This window comes from Meriones unguiculatus, chromosome 17 (genome assembly GCF_030254825.1).
Source record: "Meriones unguiculatus strain TT.TT164.6M chromosome 17, Bangor_MerUng_6.1, whole genome shotgun sequence".
NCBI lineage: Eukaryota > Metazoa > Chordata > Mammalia > Rodentia > Muridae > Meriones > Meriones unguiculatus.
In genome coordinates this window covers 24,808,900-24,826,816 of record NC_083364.1, presented here as the reverse complement: position 1 = coordinate 24,826,816, position 17,917 = coordinate 24,808,900, and the positions used below count along the sequence as shown (strand labels likewise).

Genomic DNA, 17,917 nt, shown 5'->3' with positions numbered 1-17,917 from the left:
CCGTACTCTTCATCAGGTAATGTGCGATGATGAGACTGGGCAATCATAAGGAACACATCTGCGCTCTGATTTAAGAAACAAACTGATGTGCCCGAGCAGCTGTACCAAATTACATCAAATTAATTATGACATCAGGTAAAAGCTATGGAGCACCATAGAGAAGACTCTAAGTCGTAACTGAATTCAAGACTCAGGCTAATTTAATTACTACTTTACACACTGCCATATTTGGAACATTATATCAGGTCTTAGAAAAATATTTTAAGAGGAGTACAGCTAAGCTTGAGTGTGTCCGGGATTATAACCTAGTGACAGGCAGCACAATACAGTCACATAAATGACAGCTATGCTGGAGTGTGTCAGGAACTATGACCTAGTGATAGGAATGATATCTGAAATAAGAGCATCCTGAGATAAGGTCAATGGAAGAGACTCGAGAGCCTCTTTCAAATATTGGAAATCTGCTATTGAACATTATGATTACATCCGGTACCAAAGGCACAGAAAAATTTACTTTTCAACAGTTAGAAGTATACACCTGAAATCTTAGCATGTGGGAGACTGCCTCATGTGAGGCCAATTTGATCTACAAAGTAAGTTCAAGTCATCCAGGGCTACATAGCAAGGCCCTGTCTCACCCATTATCCCTGAAAAAAGAACTCTAAGAAATTTAGGCTACTGTTCAGTATAATTTAAAACTCCCTGGCAAGCCGAGCTTTTTTTTTTTTTTTTTTACAATGGAATGGCCCACCTCACAGACTCCGTAACTCACTCTGCATCAAACATGAAATGAGTATTTACTAGTTCCTAGGAACCATGTTAGACCACCTTTGGGGAAGGTACTATTAGTAAGAAGTCCAAACCTCAAGGAGCACAAAATCAAGACGGGGTGTGGAGGCACATCTTTAATCCTGGCACTGTAGAGGCAGGGGCAGAAGCAGGCAGAACTCTGAGTTCTAGGCCAGTTATGGCTACACAGTGAGTCTACATGTCAAAAACAAACAAAAACAAAAAACAAAAACAAAAAAACAACAGAATCCTGCAATCAGGACTCGGAGGGGGTCTGTGGGTGGAGTGCTTCTTCAGCATGCATGAAACCCTGGGCCTGATGACCCCCCCAAACACAGACAGACCTGGCACTGTGGTGCTGCCAGTCATCTCAGCAACTGAAAGACAACAGGAAGAGGATCACAGACCCTATCTCAAAAAAAAAAAAAAAAAAAAAAAAAAAAACAGAAAAGAAAGGAAGGAAGCTTAAAGTCTAATTAAGTACATGAACAAACCTGCATACATTAGTTGCTTAAAGACAGGTAGGATTAAGAGCAAATGATTTTATTCTATTTTATTTTATTTTTTAGACAGGGTCTCACTATAGAGTTCTGTCTGTCCTGGAACTATGTAGACCAGGCTAGTCTTAAACTCAAGAAATCCAGCTGTCTCTGCTTCTAGAGTGCTGAGATTAAAGATGTGTCCCACTGCCTGGCACTTTCTCTAATTGTAAATGCAAGAAGCATACAGGTGAGGAAACTATAAACCTAGCTGGCTACCTGAATTTACTCAAGACCCACATGGAATGTAAAGTTTACATCTGTATCTATGTACATGCATGTGCAAGAGAGAGAGAACACACCAAATGTCAACCTCTGGTGTATTCCTTAGGAGCTATCCAATATATATTTTTTAAAGATTTATTTATTTATTATTTATATATATTCTGGCTGAACCAGATCTAGTTACAGATGGTTGTGAGCCACCATGTGGTTGCTGGGAATTGAACTCAGGACCTTTGGAAGAACAGCCAGTGCGCTTAACCTCTGAGCCATCTCTCCACCCCATCCAATATTTTTTAATGCTTTTTAAAAGCTTTATTTCAGCTGGGCAGTGGTAGCACACGCCTTTAATACCAGCACTCAGGAGGCAGGAGCAGGTGGATCTCTGTGAGTTCAGCCTGCCCTACAAAGTGAGTCCAAGACAGAGACAAAGAAACCCTGTTTTGAAAAAGAGAGAGAGTGCACATGTGAGAGCTTTTATTTGGGTATATGTGTAGAAGAAAATTTTCATGACCTAAAAAAGAACATGGCTATCTAGAAACAAAAAGCTTACAAAACACCAAATAGAGTGAATCAGAAAAGAAAGTCCCCTAACCATGTAATAACTGAAGCATAAACATATAGAACAAAAAAATATTAAAAGCAGACCTATTAGAATTACACCTGACTTCCCAATGGAGACTAAAAGTCAGAAGGGCCTGGAGAGATGTGCTTTAGACCCTAAAAGACCACATATGGCAGACCAGACTACTATACCCAGCAAAACTTTCAATCACCCTAGACAGGAAAAAAAACAACAACAAGATATTCCATGATATAGTCAAATCTAAGCAATATCTATCTACAAATCCAGCCCTGCAGCAGGTTCTAGAAGGAACACTCCAACCCATGAAAACACAGGAAATAATCTCATACCAACAAAACCAAAAAAAGGGAAACACACAAACATTTGACCTGAATACCCTATTCTCACCAACGGATAGGTCATCCAGACAGAAACTAAACAGAGAAATAATAGAGCTAACAGATGTTACAAACCAAATGGACCTAGCAGACATTTAAAAAAATATTCCACCCAAACTGAAAAGATTATAACTTCTCAGCACCCCACAGAACTTTCTCTAAAACTGACCACATACTTTGGTCACAAGCCAAGTCTGAACAGACACAAGAAAACTGAAATAAGCCCCTGCCGACCACCATGATTTAAGGCTGAGGCTGGGTTTCAACAACAGAAACAACAAAAATTTTACAAACTCATGGAAACTGAACAACTCTCTACTGATTGAAAACTGGGTCAAGACAGAAATAAGAAAGAAATGAAGATTTTTTAGAATTCAGTGAAAACTAATACATAATGTACCCAAACTTGTGGGACAAAATGAAAGCAGTGCTAAAATGATGTTTTTAGGGGTGGATGAAAGATGGTTCAGAAACTATAGATATGAAAACAAAGACACTCCTTCCTAAACCCCACACCATAAAGTGTGTGTGTGTGTGTGTAATGTTAAATTGCTGTATTTAATTATCAGTAACATTTTATATGCACCAGTGCTTCAAAGGCTACCAACACAGTACAGTGACAAAATGACAAGAGGTGACAGGGCCAACTAGTGAAACGCTGCAGAGAAACTACAGCTACCAAGAGCAAGTACTGAGTTACTGACAATACAAACATTTCTAAGGTACATTATAAAAGATAATCACTTTTCTTGGATTCAGTAAATCTTAGGTGTGCTCACCTAACTTCCACAAGGTCGTTTGGTTTATAGCTAGGATGAAGGAAGAACCAAACTTTCTTGACAAAGTGGTTAATGCTGGGCTCTCTACGGGACCCTCGGACATACACCATCCACTTATGAGTTGACTGGTCATTTTCTTCCCGCTTATCTGGAGGTATGTACCTGGAGAAGAAAGAGAAAGCGATGAATTTCTTCCTTTAAAGATCTAATCATTTGTGCTGATGAAATGGCTCAGTAAGTGAAGGTGCTTGCCACAAAATTATGATGATCTAAATTTGAACCCAGGATCCCACTTAAAAAGATGTCCTGACCTCCACAGATGTGCCATCATGTACAGGTTCACACATATAAAAATGATGCACATATGTATACAATAATAATAATAATAATAATAATAATAATAATAATAATAATAAACTAAAAACAACCTCAAAACTGATTTTTGGAGCTAGAGAGATGGCTCACCAATTAAAAGCATTGGTTGCTCTTCCAGAGGATTCAGGTTTGATTCCTAGTACCCACAGAATGGCTCACGGAAACCTTTATCTTTATCTTCTAGGGCATGTGATGCCCTCTTCTGACCTTTGTGAGTACACACATGGTGCACATACATACATGAAAGCAAAATACATAAATACATAAAAAAACCTTAACAACTAATGAGGTCCTGTTTAAAATTAAGATTAAAATTCTAGCAATAATTAACAGCAATCACACGGTGAGCAGTCTCTAATCTTTCCTAAAGCTCCCGCTATCATCCCCTGTGCCTACTTAATTCCCTTAAAATTTGTTTTCTGGTTATTAACCCCAAATTAAAAAAGATCAAACTTGTTTTCCTATCAGTGAGATACAACTGGCACTTAGGGAGCTTCAGGCTTCCATTCAGGTATCAGGCAGGCAGAGTATGGGGCCCTTCTGGTGCCTAATCACTGGCTCCCAAAAAGGTGGCATCCACTCTCATCTCCTTCAACACCCAAACCATTCACCCCTAGATATGATCACAGCACACAAAGCCTCTTTATCCTTGATGGGTTTTGCCTTTTCAGAGAATGAGGCACCCTTCTCAGATTCCGGGGAAAAACATGAACAGGGCCTCTCTGATATCTGGGTCTCTTATTATCCTTAGCGGTGCAGGGAACAAGGCGTGCCACACCCTGTCCGCACAAGCACACTCTACAGACCTGACACTCTGCTCTTTCACGCAGGAGCTATAGATTGCAAGTTCTATTGAGTTTTGTTGAGATTTCCACTGGACTGTCTGACATGTTAACTTAGGGAGGAGTGGTAAGTGAGCATCCTCATCTGTTAGCCTGACATACTGCTCTAATTCTTTTAATAAAGTATAAAAATTATTCCTGAAGGGCTAGGCTGCCTTTTGTTTACTGAGCATATTTTGATTGCTAATATAAATATGATTTTTAATTTTTTTCTAATGTGTGACTGTCATGTAAGAACTGACTTCTGTGTAATGATACCATATTCAATAATCTTGTTAAACTTTCATTAATCCTAAAAGTAAACAAAAAATTGGTTTTCGGGCCTAAAAGATGGTTTGGGAGATAAAACACTTGCCATGTAAACTTCATGGCTAAGAGCTCAATTCCAGGAATCCATGTAAAGGTGGAAGAACGAGTCCACAAGCTGTCCTCTGATATACACATGCACCTTTCTTTCATGCAGTCTCACACTCACACATGTACACACACACGCAAAACCCACATACACTCCAAGTTCTAAAAAGATTTCCCCAAACTTAACACAATTGATAAAAAATATTTATGCAACACATTGTATCTCAAAATTTTTTGATTTTACTTTAAATCAAAGACTAGAAGACACATTAAGGTAAGGTCTCAAATTTTAGGAGCACAATTTTCTTTCAAAATAACTGAAGTTTTGGGGAAACTGTTTTTGAGACCTCTTCCTACTGTAACACCAGGGTAAGTAAAGTATCTGTGGCAAATAGGCTAAGGCAGAAGCTGCTATTTCCCTCAATCTGTGTGGCTGGCTTTGTTCTAGCCAAGAGCTGTTTCCTACAGAGGGATGAAGAGACAGAGATGAGCGCCTCATCACCTTCTGGACAAACTGCAAAGATCATGATGGGGTTGCTGGGCAGAGTCTCAGGCTTCCAGAGTCTGAGTAAGGAAGTTTATGTTTTATGGCTTGGGCTAGAACACTGGCTAAACAAGCAACAGGAACAAACGGATACCTTCAAATGCTCACTCGCCAGAATATAGTTCCAGCACTAGGATCCAGCATAGGGAATTCAAGCATCCAGTTCATTTTCACAAACAGGTCAGGTCAAGAAAGATACAGAAATCTCTAAAAACACTACTACAATGATGGACAGCTATTGTTTTAGACAGATTTAGAACCTGATGGGGCTCGCAACTGGCTAAATGTTAAGCACTGTCACATTGCAGTCCTATCGTTAGTACACAAAGTGGATCTTATGAGACATAGTGACATTGTTCTGTAAAAAGTCTTCACTGCTGCTAGAGGACAAAGACAAACCACAGCTAGCGACGCTATAGACAGAAGACTACCAAGTGTAGACTCCCTCAAGATCAGACTCAGGCATTCTCTGGACACTCCACCAAATACATACCCAAGAAATATATGTAAGGCTAAAAGTCAAACTGAATACTTTTAAAAAGATACATGGACATCCAAGAGTATTTCAGACTATTCTACTTGCACTTATTGACCTAGCTATTTATTCATTCATTCATTCATTCATTCACTCATTTGCTCACTGGAGGTACCTGTGCCAGGAAGTGCCCATGGAGATTAGAGGATAACCTCTGTGTAGTAGTTCTCTGTCAACATTTATGTGTGTTCAGGGTGGAACTCAGGTCACCAGACCCTCATGGCAAGTGCTACTACCCACTGAACCACCTTGTCATCTCCAAAGCATGCTCCTCTTCCTTTTTAAAAGGATTTCTAAAAAGCTATTCATTAAAAGCTATGCCTTTAATCCCAGCACTGGGAGGATGGGGTGGGTAATCTCAGGTCAGACAGGGCTACACAGTGACACCATGTCTCAAAAACCAAAACAGACAGACAAAAACAAAACAAACAAAAAACCCAAACCAAAAAAAAGAAACAACAACAACTATACACACAATAAAACTTTCACTGTGTTATTATCAAAAAACAAAAACTGACTTAAAAGCATTTATGTCAAACTATTCATCAGGCAACCAGAAATGAGAACTTTTCTACTTGATGGTAAACACTAATGATTTTTATGATTTATAATTTAAATCTCTTGCTCACCTTCCAGTCATTAAAAATCTTAATATTGTTTTTTGTTTGCTTTTTTGTTTGTTTGTTTGTTTGTTTAGTTCTGAGATAGGGTCTCACTATGTAGCCCAAGCTAGCCTTGAAACATAGTGAGCCTGAATGCTGGAATTTGAAGTAGAAAAAAAAATATGTATCAAATCACAAATGCTGTCACACTTAAATCATTCCATTTTTAAACTTTATTATTTTTACATGTATGGATGTTTTGCCTGCATGTATATATGTCTGTGTATCACATGTGTGCAGGACTTGCAGGGAACAGAAGAGTATGTTGTATCCTTTAGAACTAACATTACAAATAGCTGTGAGCAACCATGAGGAGACTGGGCATTGAACCTGGGTCCTCTGGAAGAACAACCAGTGTTCTTTATCATTGATCAACCTCTTCAGGCCCCTAAGTCATTCCATTCCAAATAAATGAATGAATGAATAATTTAGAAAGAAGGCTTTGGGTTCAGCTTTGGCTGAGACAATGTCAGCTAAATATGAAATGTTGAGATTATGAAAGCGGAAGACATCCTGTCTTTAAAAGTTGGAGTAGAAGGCAGTGATGAAATCTTATTACCTCACTGGCCCTCAAATAACTGATTATCCAGTGCATGCCTTTCCTTTCAGCACTCTGGAGAGAGAAGCAATTATGTCTCTAGAGTTCTAGAATAGTGAGACCCTATCTCCGTTATCTGTCTGTCTATCTATCTATCTATCTATCTATCTATCTATCTATATCTCAAGAAGCAACTGGACATTGTGATACGGGTCTGAACTTGAACTACATAGGAAGGTGAGACGTGAAGACTGTGAGCTTGAGGGTGGCTTGGCAAAACGGTGAGACACTGGCTCAAAAATAAATAAGCAGGGGTGAGAGGTGGCTCACAGGCTGAAAGTATAGGCTGCCTCTTCAGAGAATGCAGGTTGGGTCCCCAGCTCCCACACGGAAGCTCACAACTCCGTGACTCCAGTCCTGGGGAACTGATGCCTTTTTCCGGCCTCCGCAGGCACCAGGCATTTACATGGGATACATACACACAGGCACAACACTCACACAAGTAAAACAAAAATAAAAAAATAATTAACGCTGAGTGTACACGGTACACTACCCTGTTTCTTCTCTAGCGACACTCAAGAGCAAACACCTCGTTTATCACCAGGGATAGTCACAGATAGTCACAGTCCAAGGCAGAGCATCACTGGACCCAGGAAACTGTAGACAAAAATTTCTTAGTTCTACTTCTGATTTTCCTAACTAAGACGCAAGATTCCCCAAGAAAGTCTCTGAACCATCCTTCACTTTAAAAACAAGAGCTGGGAAGAAGGAATTCCGAGCTGCCCCCATGCGGTACACTAAGTGAAGGAATGGAGGCTGGCAGGAGAAACTTCACACATACTCACTTGGAAACGTTGCCCACTACTATTGTTTTCTTTACAAACAGCCGGGAAGTCTCCTCTCCTGTGAGGTCAGCATTCCGCAGTTCTCTTTTGTGGGAGCCACTGACACTAGAATTGTCCTGAAAGAAAGGACGTTAACATCTGTACTCATTCAAGCGATAATCATAATGGAAGGCATAAATAAAATAACTGAGAATGTTAGTCTTTGAGAAGCCAGGGTCTTCTACAGCCCAGCAGCCTGGGACTACGTAGCTCTCATCTGCTCTCCCAAGTGCTGAGTGTGGGCATGGGCCACCGTACCTGGCAGTGTGAGTATTTTCTTTGTTTGTTTAATTTACGAGCGTTTTTTGCTTGCATGTGTGTTTACTTATTATGTGTGTACCTGCAGCCCACAGAGGCCACACGAGGGCTTTGATCCCTGGGAACTAGTGTTATGATGACTGTGAGCTGCCATGTGGATGGTGGGAACCAAACTTAGGTCCTCTAGAAGTACTCTTAACCACTGAGCCATCTCTTTAGATCATTTTTCTCTTTTCTTTTTTTCTTTCTTTTCTTTCCTTCCTTCCTTCCTTCCTTGAAAAAGAGCTGGGCAGGGTGGTACACACCTTTAATCCCAGCATTTGAAAGAAACAGGCAGGAGGATCTCTGTGAGTTTGAGACCACCCTGGTCTACAAGGAGTATTTCCAGGATAGCTATGTCTACACACACACACACATCAGAGTCTAGGGATACAACAATTGGTAGAATATTTCTCTGGCTTGTACCAAGCCTTGGGTTCAGGCTCCAGCACCATATAATGCAGACATGGAACATGTGCCTGTAGTCATAGCTTAAAAGGTAGTATTTATAAAAAGAATAATGGCCAAACACAAGTAAATCTAAATATTAAGAGTTCTGGGGGTTGGAGAGATGGCTCAGAGGTTAAGATCATTGTCTGCTCTTCCAGAGATTCTGAGTTCAATTCCCAGCAACCACATGGTAGTTCACAACCATCTACAATGAAATCTGGTGCCCTCTTCTGGCACATATACAGGCAAAACATTGTATACATAATAAACATGTATACAATTCTGGCCAGGCACTCTGCACAACTTTAATCCCAGCACCGGGGAAGGCAGAGGGGAGGTGGTTCTCTGTGAGTTCGAGGCCAGCCTGGTTTACAAAGTGAGTCCAGGACAGCCAAGGTTACAGAGAGAAACCCTATCTCAAAAAATCAAAACAAAACACAAAACGTTCTGATCATGAGGCATCAAACTATGGGTTAATTTACAAAAGGCCTGTTTTATTTTTCAACATTGGACAAATGAATTTATAATAAAAAAGTAACAATGTGTTTTTATGAAAAAAATAAATCTAATACTGATGCCTGAATATATGGGGAACAACTTGAAAGTCCCCTCTATCACAGAAGCTGTGGCTGTGAAATCACTGGTCTAACTTTATATGGTGACTCTATACATAAATACAAACACCAAATAAGCCAGGTACAGAACAGCTTCAGTCTAGGACTCGCACTATCACTGCTGGGCACAGTGGCACAACTGTGATTCCAGGACTCGGGAGGCAGAGGCAGGGGGATCCCTACAAGTTCCAGACCAGCCTGGTCTACGTAATCAGTGCCTATCCCACCAGGGCCTCATAGCAAAACCCTGTCATGAAAAAAACTGTGTGTTTTATTTTCTGTACTAGCCACTACTTGGATCTGAGGCAAGATCATGAAAATCCAACCCTTAAGGGTTCTTTCCCATCTGTGAGAATGACATCCAAGACCTATGATAGCTTGGAGAGCTATGCTCTAAAGTGAGAATGTCAAAATACATACATACATACCAGAGGTTCAACTGTCAGTTGTGATAACTGCTAATACTCAGTGTGTTGCTGGGTTGATAGTTCATACCTAAAACCCAGTACTCAGAGGAGGCCAAGGTAGTTTGAAACCAGCCTGGCCACAGCACAAGAGGCCAAAAAAAAAAAAAAAAAAAAAAAGATGGAGTTACTTAGTTAAGCTTATAGAATGGTTCAATCCTATAACATCAACACTTGGGAGCTGAGGCAAGAGATGCCTCAAACATTAGGCTAGACTGGCAAGCTTCTAGGCCAAGCCACAGACCAAGACCCTGTCTCAAAGAACCAAAGGTCTGTTTCTCTACTAGAAATAGTGCCCACACTTAGCAAACAATAGGTCCTTCTTCCCCTGGAACCCAGCCCACTCCCATCCAGCAGTATACCCTTCCTGTATTCCGGCTCGGTCTCTGCTCCCCGGTGCCGGAGAGTCTTTCCTCCACATCCACGTTGCTGTTATTGTCTTTGTCAGACAGGAAGTCATTGTGTTGAGAGAAGGAGTCACTTTCAGAATGATTGGCAGATGGTGTTTCTGATCTCTGGTTGGTAGGAGATGATGACCTAGAAGGTGAGTCCAAACATTTCTTGATCGCAGGGTGGTTAAAAGCCATTGGATCAAATGTCTTTACTCCCTAGAAAAATGAAAGCAGCAAACTTAATCAAATCCACCAAAACTGGTGAAAAACTAAACTCCTGAAAATGTCAACTATGTTAAGATCATATTAACAATCCTTCAAAAATCTCTCCTCATCCTGGATGGAGAGATGGCTCAGCCAATAAAGGCTAGGCTCACAACCAAAAGAAAAAACTCTCTCCATACTCGTAAATTCTTATACTTAGCCTCCATCAACAAAACAAAAACTAGAGTGACAAACGATTATGCAAAAGCACCAACTCTTAAAGTCAAGCATGAGCCAGGTGTGGTGAGGCACTGACCTGTGAATTCATCACTCATGAAACTGAGGCAGGAGAATATGAAGTTATGGACCACGATGGGCTACATTTGAAAATGTAAAATAAGGGCTTTAATGTAGCTCAGCTGATAGAGTGCTTGTCCAGCACGCACAAAGCCAGTACCATGTAAAGGGAGCTTGGCAGAAGTTGCCTGTAACCCTGGCACCAACGAGGTAGAAGCAGGAAGGCCAGGAATTCGAGAATAAGTGCCACAATCTCCAGTAAGATTTAAAAGGGCACAGAGCCAGGCATTATGGCTCATACCTATAATCCCAAGGTCTTTGGAATCTAAGTAGGGCAGTACATCCCCTTATGCTCAAGATCAGCCCAATTTGTATAGTCTCAAAACAAAACAGAAGTACACAGTATAAAAAAAATGACAACAGCAGAAACAGCTTTAAAATAAGCAATGTAGAACATTTTCCCTCAGGCTAGTACAGGAGTTTAAGTTGAGTTTTTGTTCTTTTGTTTTGTTTTGTTTTTTGAAGAAGTATTATTGGGTGTTCTTCTAGCACTCATGTCAGGAAGCTCACAAAACTGTGACTCTAGCTCAGAAGGCAACCTTTGGCCTCCATGGCACCTGCATTCACGTGTATATACCTAGACACAAACACACATAATTTAAAAAAAATCAAATCTCTAAAACACACACACACACACAGCAAACAAATAAAAAACCACCTGCATCACTGGACAGGAATGCCGCCACTCCCGATAATCCCAATGCTTGGGAAGCTGAGACAGGATGATTACAACTTCTAGGATAGCATGAACAAGATTTCATTCCAACACACACACGCAGTTACATTAATCAAAACAAAAGCCCTGTACTATTAAAGAACTGGTCTAGGTGAAGAGACTAATGTTTTAAAGTAAGAAATAGAGCTGGCTGGGCATGGTGGCTCACACCTGTAATCCCAGTACTTGGGAGGCAGAGGCAGGTGGATCTCTGTGAGCTAGAGGCCTGACTGTACAAAGCATGTCCAGGATAGCCAGGGCTTCATACAGAAAAGAAACCCTGTATCAAAAAACAAAACACAAGAAAAAAAAAAAAAAAAGACAAAGCTAAATAATGCACTAACAGGGCTTTACAGAGCTATGTGTTCTCCAAACTAAAATAATTAAATGGCTACCTAAAACAGAAGAAAACCTAGCTAAAGATTCCTCGAACAGCTGGGCGTGGTGGTGCATACCTATAATCTCAGCACTCAGGGAGGCAGAGGCCTGGTCTACAAAGTGAATCCAGGACAGCCAAGGCTACACAAAGAAACTGTCAAAAAAACAAAAACCCTCCTTGAATGTTTGATTTTCTTAAGGATTTATTTTATCTGTGTAAGTTTGGCCTACATGCACACATGTGTATCATGTGACTGTCTGATACCTGCAGAAGACAGAAGATGTTGGATGCCCTGAAAGTGAAGATATTGATAGTTGCAAGCCACTGTGTATATAGATGCTGGGAACTGAAGCCATCTCTCTAGCTCGGGCCTTGGTAAATCTTAATCAAAACATCAGGAGATACATTTCTAGATAATCAAACACTACAGATTCTGAGTGTTAACTGTTAATCAACAAAACACTACCCAGTTTTTCAAGCCCAAATGGCCGCCTAGAGTTCCTTTACATCATGCAAATGCAGCTCATGATATCCAGTAAGATGAGCCGATGATGAGCTTTTTAATCAATGCCAAAATTTGTACTCAACTGGAAAGTACAACTTCTACAAATTCACGCCCACACAGAATCTATTTATTCAGAAACAGCCGAGCTGTAGACTATATACCAACCATATGTAAGACCCTGGGGCCAGTTACAGCACAAGCACACACAGAACAGGAAGGGCGAAAGGGAGTCTTTGTGATGTGATCAATTTAAAAGGAAATAGTGCAGACTGAGGTTAACCTTCATCCAGGACGAATATCCTTAAAGGAACCTTAGATGCAGAGAAATCCAGGGAAGACACCCAAGGGATAATACTCTTGTGTGGGCATTTTTTTTAAATCTTACTAATCTTTGCTTGTGTATTGTGGTCTCTGATTTTATGTTTTTTTGGGGTACTGTGTATGTATGTGTTTCACTGGCACTCTAGGCTTAATACACAGCTACCAGAAAAAAAAAAAGTAGTAAAAAAGTTTATAGTTATGATGTGTAGAACTTAATTTTAAATGTTTTAGAGGAAAGAAAGAAAACGATAGAATTCTAAACTTTACATGGTATGCAAACATGTTTGCCTTTTTCTTATACTAGGAACTATCATTCAGAAGTGGCATTTGAAAGAGCAAGGCATAATGAGTACAACTCAGCAAAAGAAACTAGGTCAAGTTGCAATGAGGTCTCCCTGCTAGCATTACACTAGCAATCAGTAGAGAAAGGACACGGCCATGAATAAACACAATGCCTGATGATCACCTTCCTCAGAAAGGTGGCCAGGCTTATTAAATTCTGACAGTCATAATAAATGTCTCAATGGTAGGGAATCCACATTGCCCTGACCTCCCTCACACAAGGAAAATGGTGGCTAGGAAGAGACTGGAATATGAGGAACACTTACCTCAGAAACCTTCAGGAGACCGGCAGAAGCATAATAGTTTGCTACAATGCAGGCTCGGAGCTTATCCATCATCCTTCTGGCTTCAATTAGTCGCTAAAAACAGTGAAAGTTTAAATGTTGTTTAAATATGACAAATAACAACAATGACTTAAAATCCACAGAATAAACACAAGCAAAAATACCCCCAAGAACTCAGCTTCTTGAATTGTTTCAACAAATAAATAAATATTTGTCATCTACTTCAAATGGCAAAGACATGGCCTGGAGATGCGCTGGAGATGTGTGCTCATGTGTAGCGTGCTCATGTATAAGCAAAGCCTGGAGTCTGTGCTTCTACCCCAGAGCACACCTGGGATGGAATCGGTGTACTTCCCTCTTCAGTAAAGTCTTAAAAATTACAAACACGCCGGGCGTGGTGGCACACGCGTTTAATCCCAGCACTTGGGAGGCAGAGGACAGCCTCGTCTACAGTGAGTTCCAGGACAGCTAGGGCTACACAGAGAAACCCATTCTTGAAAAATAAAAAAATAAAATTAAAAAAACCTGCAAATAAAATAAACAAATGAAAACAGCGACACACGGTGGGTGAGCATATTAATTAAGAAATAATCATAATATACTGAGAACGACAACAAAAAGGATTATTTGGGAGGGTGGAGGTTCAAGTAGAACTTTTTATCTTTTCTCCAGTTTCATTTATTTATTCTGGGTTTTGCAAGACAAAGACTCATATATCCCTACGTAGCTAAGGATGATCTTAAATGTCTGGTCCTCCCAGGCACTGGGGTTCCAGGTGTGGAACATCCCTCAGAAGGATAATTTTTTGCTTGCTTGCTTGTTTGTTTTGAGACACCTTCTATAACCTTGGCTGTCCTGAAACTCATGGAAACCAAGCTATCCTAGAACTTACAGAGATCCATTCTGCCTCTGGAATGCTGGGATTAAAGGTGTATGCCACTATGCCAGCATTAAAAAAAAAAAAAAAAAAAAAAAAAAACTTAAAATCTCATCAAACATAGTCTTTTCCCTCCATAAATTTACTGTTTTCAATTTATCATCATTATACCTGGTCAATGACGTCGATCTCATGTTCCTTATTCTTCATTTCAAGAGCAAACTGCTCCTTAATAATAGTCTCAATTTTATGCACAGCTGCATCTCGAGCTATATAAAGAATAGAAAACACACCACATTAATCAGTAGCTACTGATTTAAATCAGCATCCAAAAAAATTAGAAAAACAGAAACTGCTCTGGGTTCATGAAACAGTATCTTTAACAAATACACAGAAGTATACAGCTATATAATCTGTTCTTAAATGGTTCAGAAAAAAAAAATATGTTCTTCTTCATCTGCATGAAGATGATATGGATGAGGAAGAAAAAAAGCAAGCCAATAGCAAAACACCATGTGACAGGTCATAAATACAGCTAATAAAAAGATGCTTGTATTTGTTTCTGCTTGTGTGGCATGCACGCAGGCGTGTAATGAACACACGCAGGTGCCTATGGAGGCCAGAAGAGGGTGTCCTATAGCATGGAGCTGGACTGACAGGAGTTTTGAGTGGCCCAGGAAGTACTGGGAACAGAGCAGCACATGCTCTTAACTACTGAGCCTGAGCCATCTCTCCAGCCTCAGATATATTATAATGTTTACATCAGTTAAGAAGAAAAAAAAAAAGGAAGATAACCCATGAGTCACAATGGTAATGTAATCGATAATTTACTTTTCAGCAGAGAAAAAGCAATATAATACACTGAACCTTAAATCCCCACTAGTAGCTACAAGCAGGGTTAGACTACATCAGTGTTTTTCAAATTTTCATTATTCACATATGATCAAGATTATTATAATCTTATAATTATAATTATAATTATTGTCACATCTGGCTTGAGTGCATGTTCCCAAAAGTCCATGTGCTAAAAGCTTGGTTTAGTAAGTCTAGGTGTGACCTAGTTGAAAGAGTCCACATCTTTGAAGGACACATCTCACCCTAAGCCCTCATAATTCACTCTTTCTCCTTCAGCTTCTGGACTATTGCTCTATAAACAGCCCTACCACAAAAATGATGTCATCACATCCTGCCTCATGTCAGGCCCAGAGCAACGGAGCCAGACAACCTCTGAAAGCAGGACAAGAAAAGCCTCTCCTTTGACATTTGCTGGCTAACACACAGGTAAAGCATTAATAAGCACAATTAACACTTTAATATAACGTTATCCTATTTATGCAACAGTACCCATGAAATAACCTAATCATTATTTCTGTACACATGAAAATAATATGAAACTATTAAAACATTCATCACCTACAATCATCGCACATGGTTATTCATATTATAGACATCAAAACACTTTGATTTTGTATTATTAAAGATTTATTTTAGTTTTAGTTACGTGTTTATATATGAGTACAGACGCCCATGGAGGCCAAAGAGGGCATCCACTTCCCTGGAGCTGGAGTCACCTAACATGAACACTGGGAACCCAAATAGGTCCTCTACAAGAGCACCGAGCTTGGGAGCTGCAGTAATGGCTCAGTTGTTAGAAGCACTGACTACCCTTACAGAGGAGCAGGGTTTGAATCCTAGCACCCACACAGCAACTAATGATCTCTTGTAACTCCAGTTTCAGGGGATACAACACCCTCTTTTGGTCTACTCAGGAAAAGCATGTGCATGGTGCACAGACATAAATGCCCATAAAACACCCATATACATAAAATTACACACACACACAATGCTAGGTGGTGGTACCCCTTTAATCCCAGCACTCGGGAGGCAAAGGCAGATGGATCTCTGAGTTTGAGACCAGCCTGGTCTACACAGTGAGTTCCAGGACAGCCAGGGCTACACAGAGAAAGACTGTTTCAAAAAAACTCTGATATTCATAAACTGGGCATAGTGACACACACCTTTAACCCCACACACAGGGGACAGAAGCAGGTGGATCTCTGTGAGTTCGAGGCCAGCCTGGTATACAGAATGAGTTCCAGACAGCCAGAGCTACGTAACAGAGACCTTGTCTCAAAATACCAAAAAGGGGTAAAAACAATCTTTAAAAAATAAAAAAAGAGGAATGCACTCTTAACCACTGAGCCATCTCTCCAGTTGCCAAAATTCTGACGTTAAGTTATACGCGGGGGCTAAAGAGATAGCTCAGTGGTTAAGAGCACTGCCTGCTCTTCCAAAAGACCCAGTTCAATTCTCAGCACCCACACGGCAGCTCACAGCTGTCTCCATTTCCAAGGGATATGACACCTTCATGCTGATGCACATGAAATAAAATTAAATAATTTTTTAAAAAGTTATATGCGATAATAGCTAAGATTTACAGCTTGCTTTATTTCCAGACTACTTGATCATGTTCCTGTCAGATCTCCTCCCTTGTATGTCACCATGGTGAACTGCACAGAGCACTATAGCCTTTAGCTTGTGTATGACGATAGATATTTGTGCAGATTCTATAAATCCTGTGCATACACAAATGTCAGCAAAGGTTAAGTCTCAAAGCAACTTGATGTCTACCTGAACTCTCAATCGCTTTATGCCGCTTATTTGGAAGGGCCACAGATACATCCTCATAATCAGGGTCAGTTTCTTTGATTGTTCGCTTGATTCCAGACATGGCGACATTCAATTCTTTACTGTGAAGCAATAACAAACACATTAATAGCACTACAAAATACTGTGTACATACACAAAGGGGATAAATAAACACTACAAAATACTGGTACTTATTTTGCATAAGTCTGTATACACAGGCTGAATATGCCTGGTCTGAAAAGCCTTACCCAGAAATGTTTCAACCTTGGGAGATTTTAGATTTTTGGTTAGGAATGCTCAACTCTCTATGTTTGTGTGTATTTAACCAACAGAATTAAGTCTAACATTAAAAGTTTCTAAAAATATTATCAGCATGGCTATTTGTTTGAAAGCTTGGGTTTCCCTTCCAGGAGGAAAATTCTTTAACAAAGCTGCACATTGCTCCACTGCTCACATTTCTTTTCTTTTTTTTAAATTTGAGACAGGATACCTCCATGTACCCCTGGCTGTCCTGAAGCTCAATGTAGAGCAGGCTGACCTTGAACTCAGGGATCCTTCTGTCTCTGCCACTGTCTCCCAAATGTTGGAAATGCATGCACCACCATGCCTGGCCCTGCTCACCTTTCAAAAGGAGTCTAGCTTTCAGAGTATGAAAATAAACCATCGACAAAAGCAATGGTAAGCTTACAGTGCTATGTAATTTAAAAAGATGTACGTGTATTTCAAAGCAAGAGTATAAGTCAGGGCTCATTCCAATATGCAAGACCCCTCCCCCCCATTACTTCTACAGTGCTTGCTACAGCAGGTACTCAATAAAATCATCCCTGATCTTTTAGTATTACTTATAACAAACACAACTGTGTACTCATGCTAAACTACTGACCAACTCTGCAATATGGTAAATAAGCCAGTCTTACACATAAATGCTTGAACAATCCCATAAATCCTCTAATTTCACAATGTCCCATATATTAGCCACTAACTATATGCGGCTACTTAAATTTAAAACTAAATTAATTAAAATTATATAAAGTGGGGCTG

At 40.1% G+C, this 17,917-nt stretch overlaps 1 protein-coding gene across 3 annotated transcripts in view; it reads right to left on the bottom strand.

Moving 5' to 3' along the window:
* The window catches only part of Yeats2 (YEATS domain containing 2), an 87,396-nt gene that overhangs the window by 57,333 nt on the left and 12,146 nt on the right, over nucleotides 1-17,917 (bottom strand). For 2 of the 3 annotated variants that reach the window (XM_021638533.2, XM_021638534.2), the window contains exons 2-7: nucleotides 16,859-16,977; nucleotides 14,399-14,496; nucleotides 13,333-13,425; nucleotides 10,214-10,459; nucleotides 7,988-8,103; nucleotides 3,293-3,454 (exon numbers count right to left, since the gene is read on the bottom strand). In XM_021638533.2, coding sequence (XP_021494208.1) covers nucleotides 3,293-3,454; nucleotides 7,988-8,103; nucleotides 10,214-10,459; nucleotides 13,333-13,425; nucleotides 14,399-14,496; nucleotides 16,859-16,958 — 815 coding nt within the window. In that variant the 5' untranslated portion in view covers nucleotides 16,959-16,977. The remainder of the gene's footprint in view (nucleotides 1-3,292; nucleotides 3,455-7,987; nucleotides 8,104-10,213; nucleotides 10,460-13,332; nucleotides 13,426-14,398; nucleotides 14,497-16,858; nucleotides 16,978-17,917) is intronic. The other variant, XM_021638535.2, reaches the window with a different exon arrangement.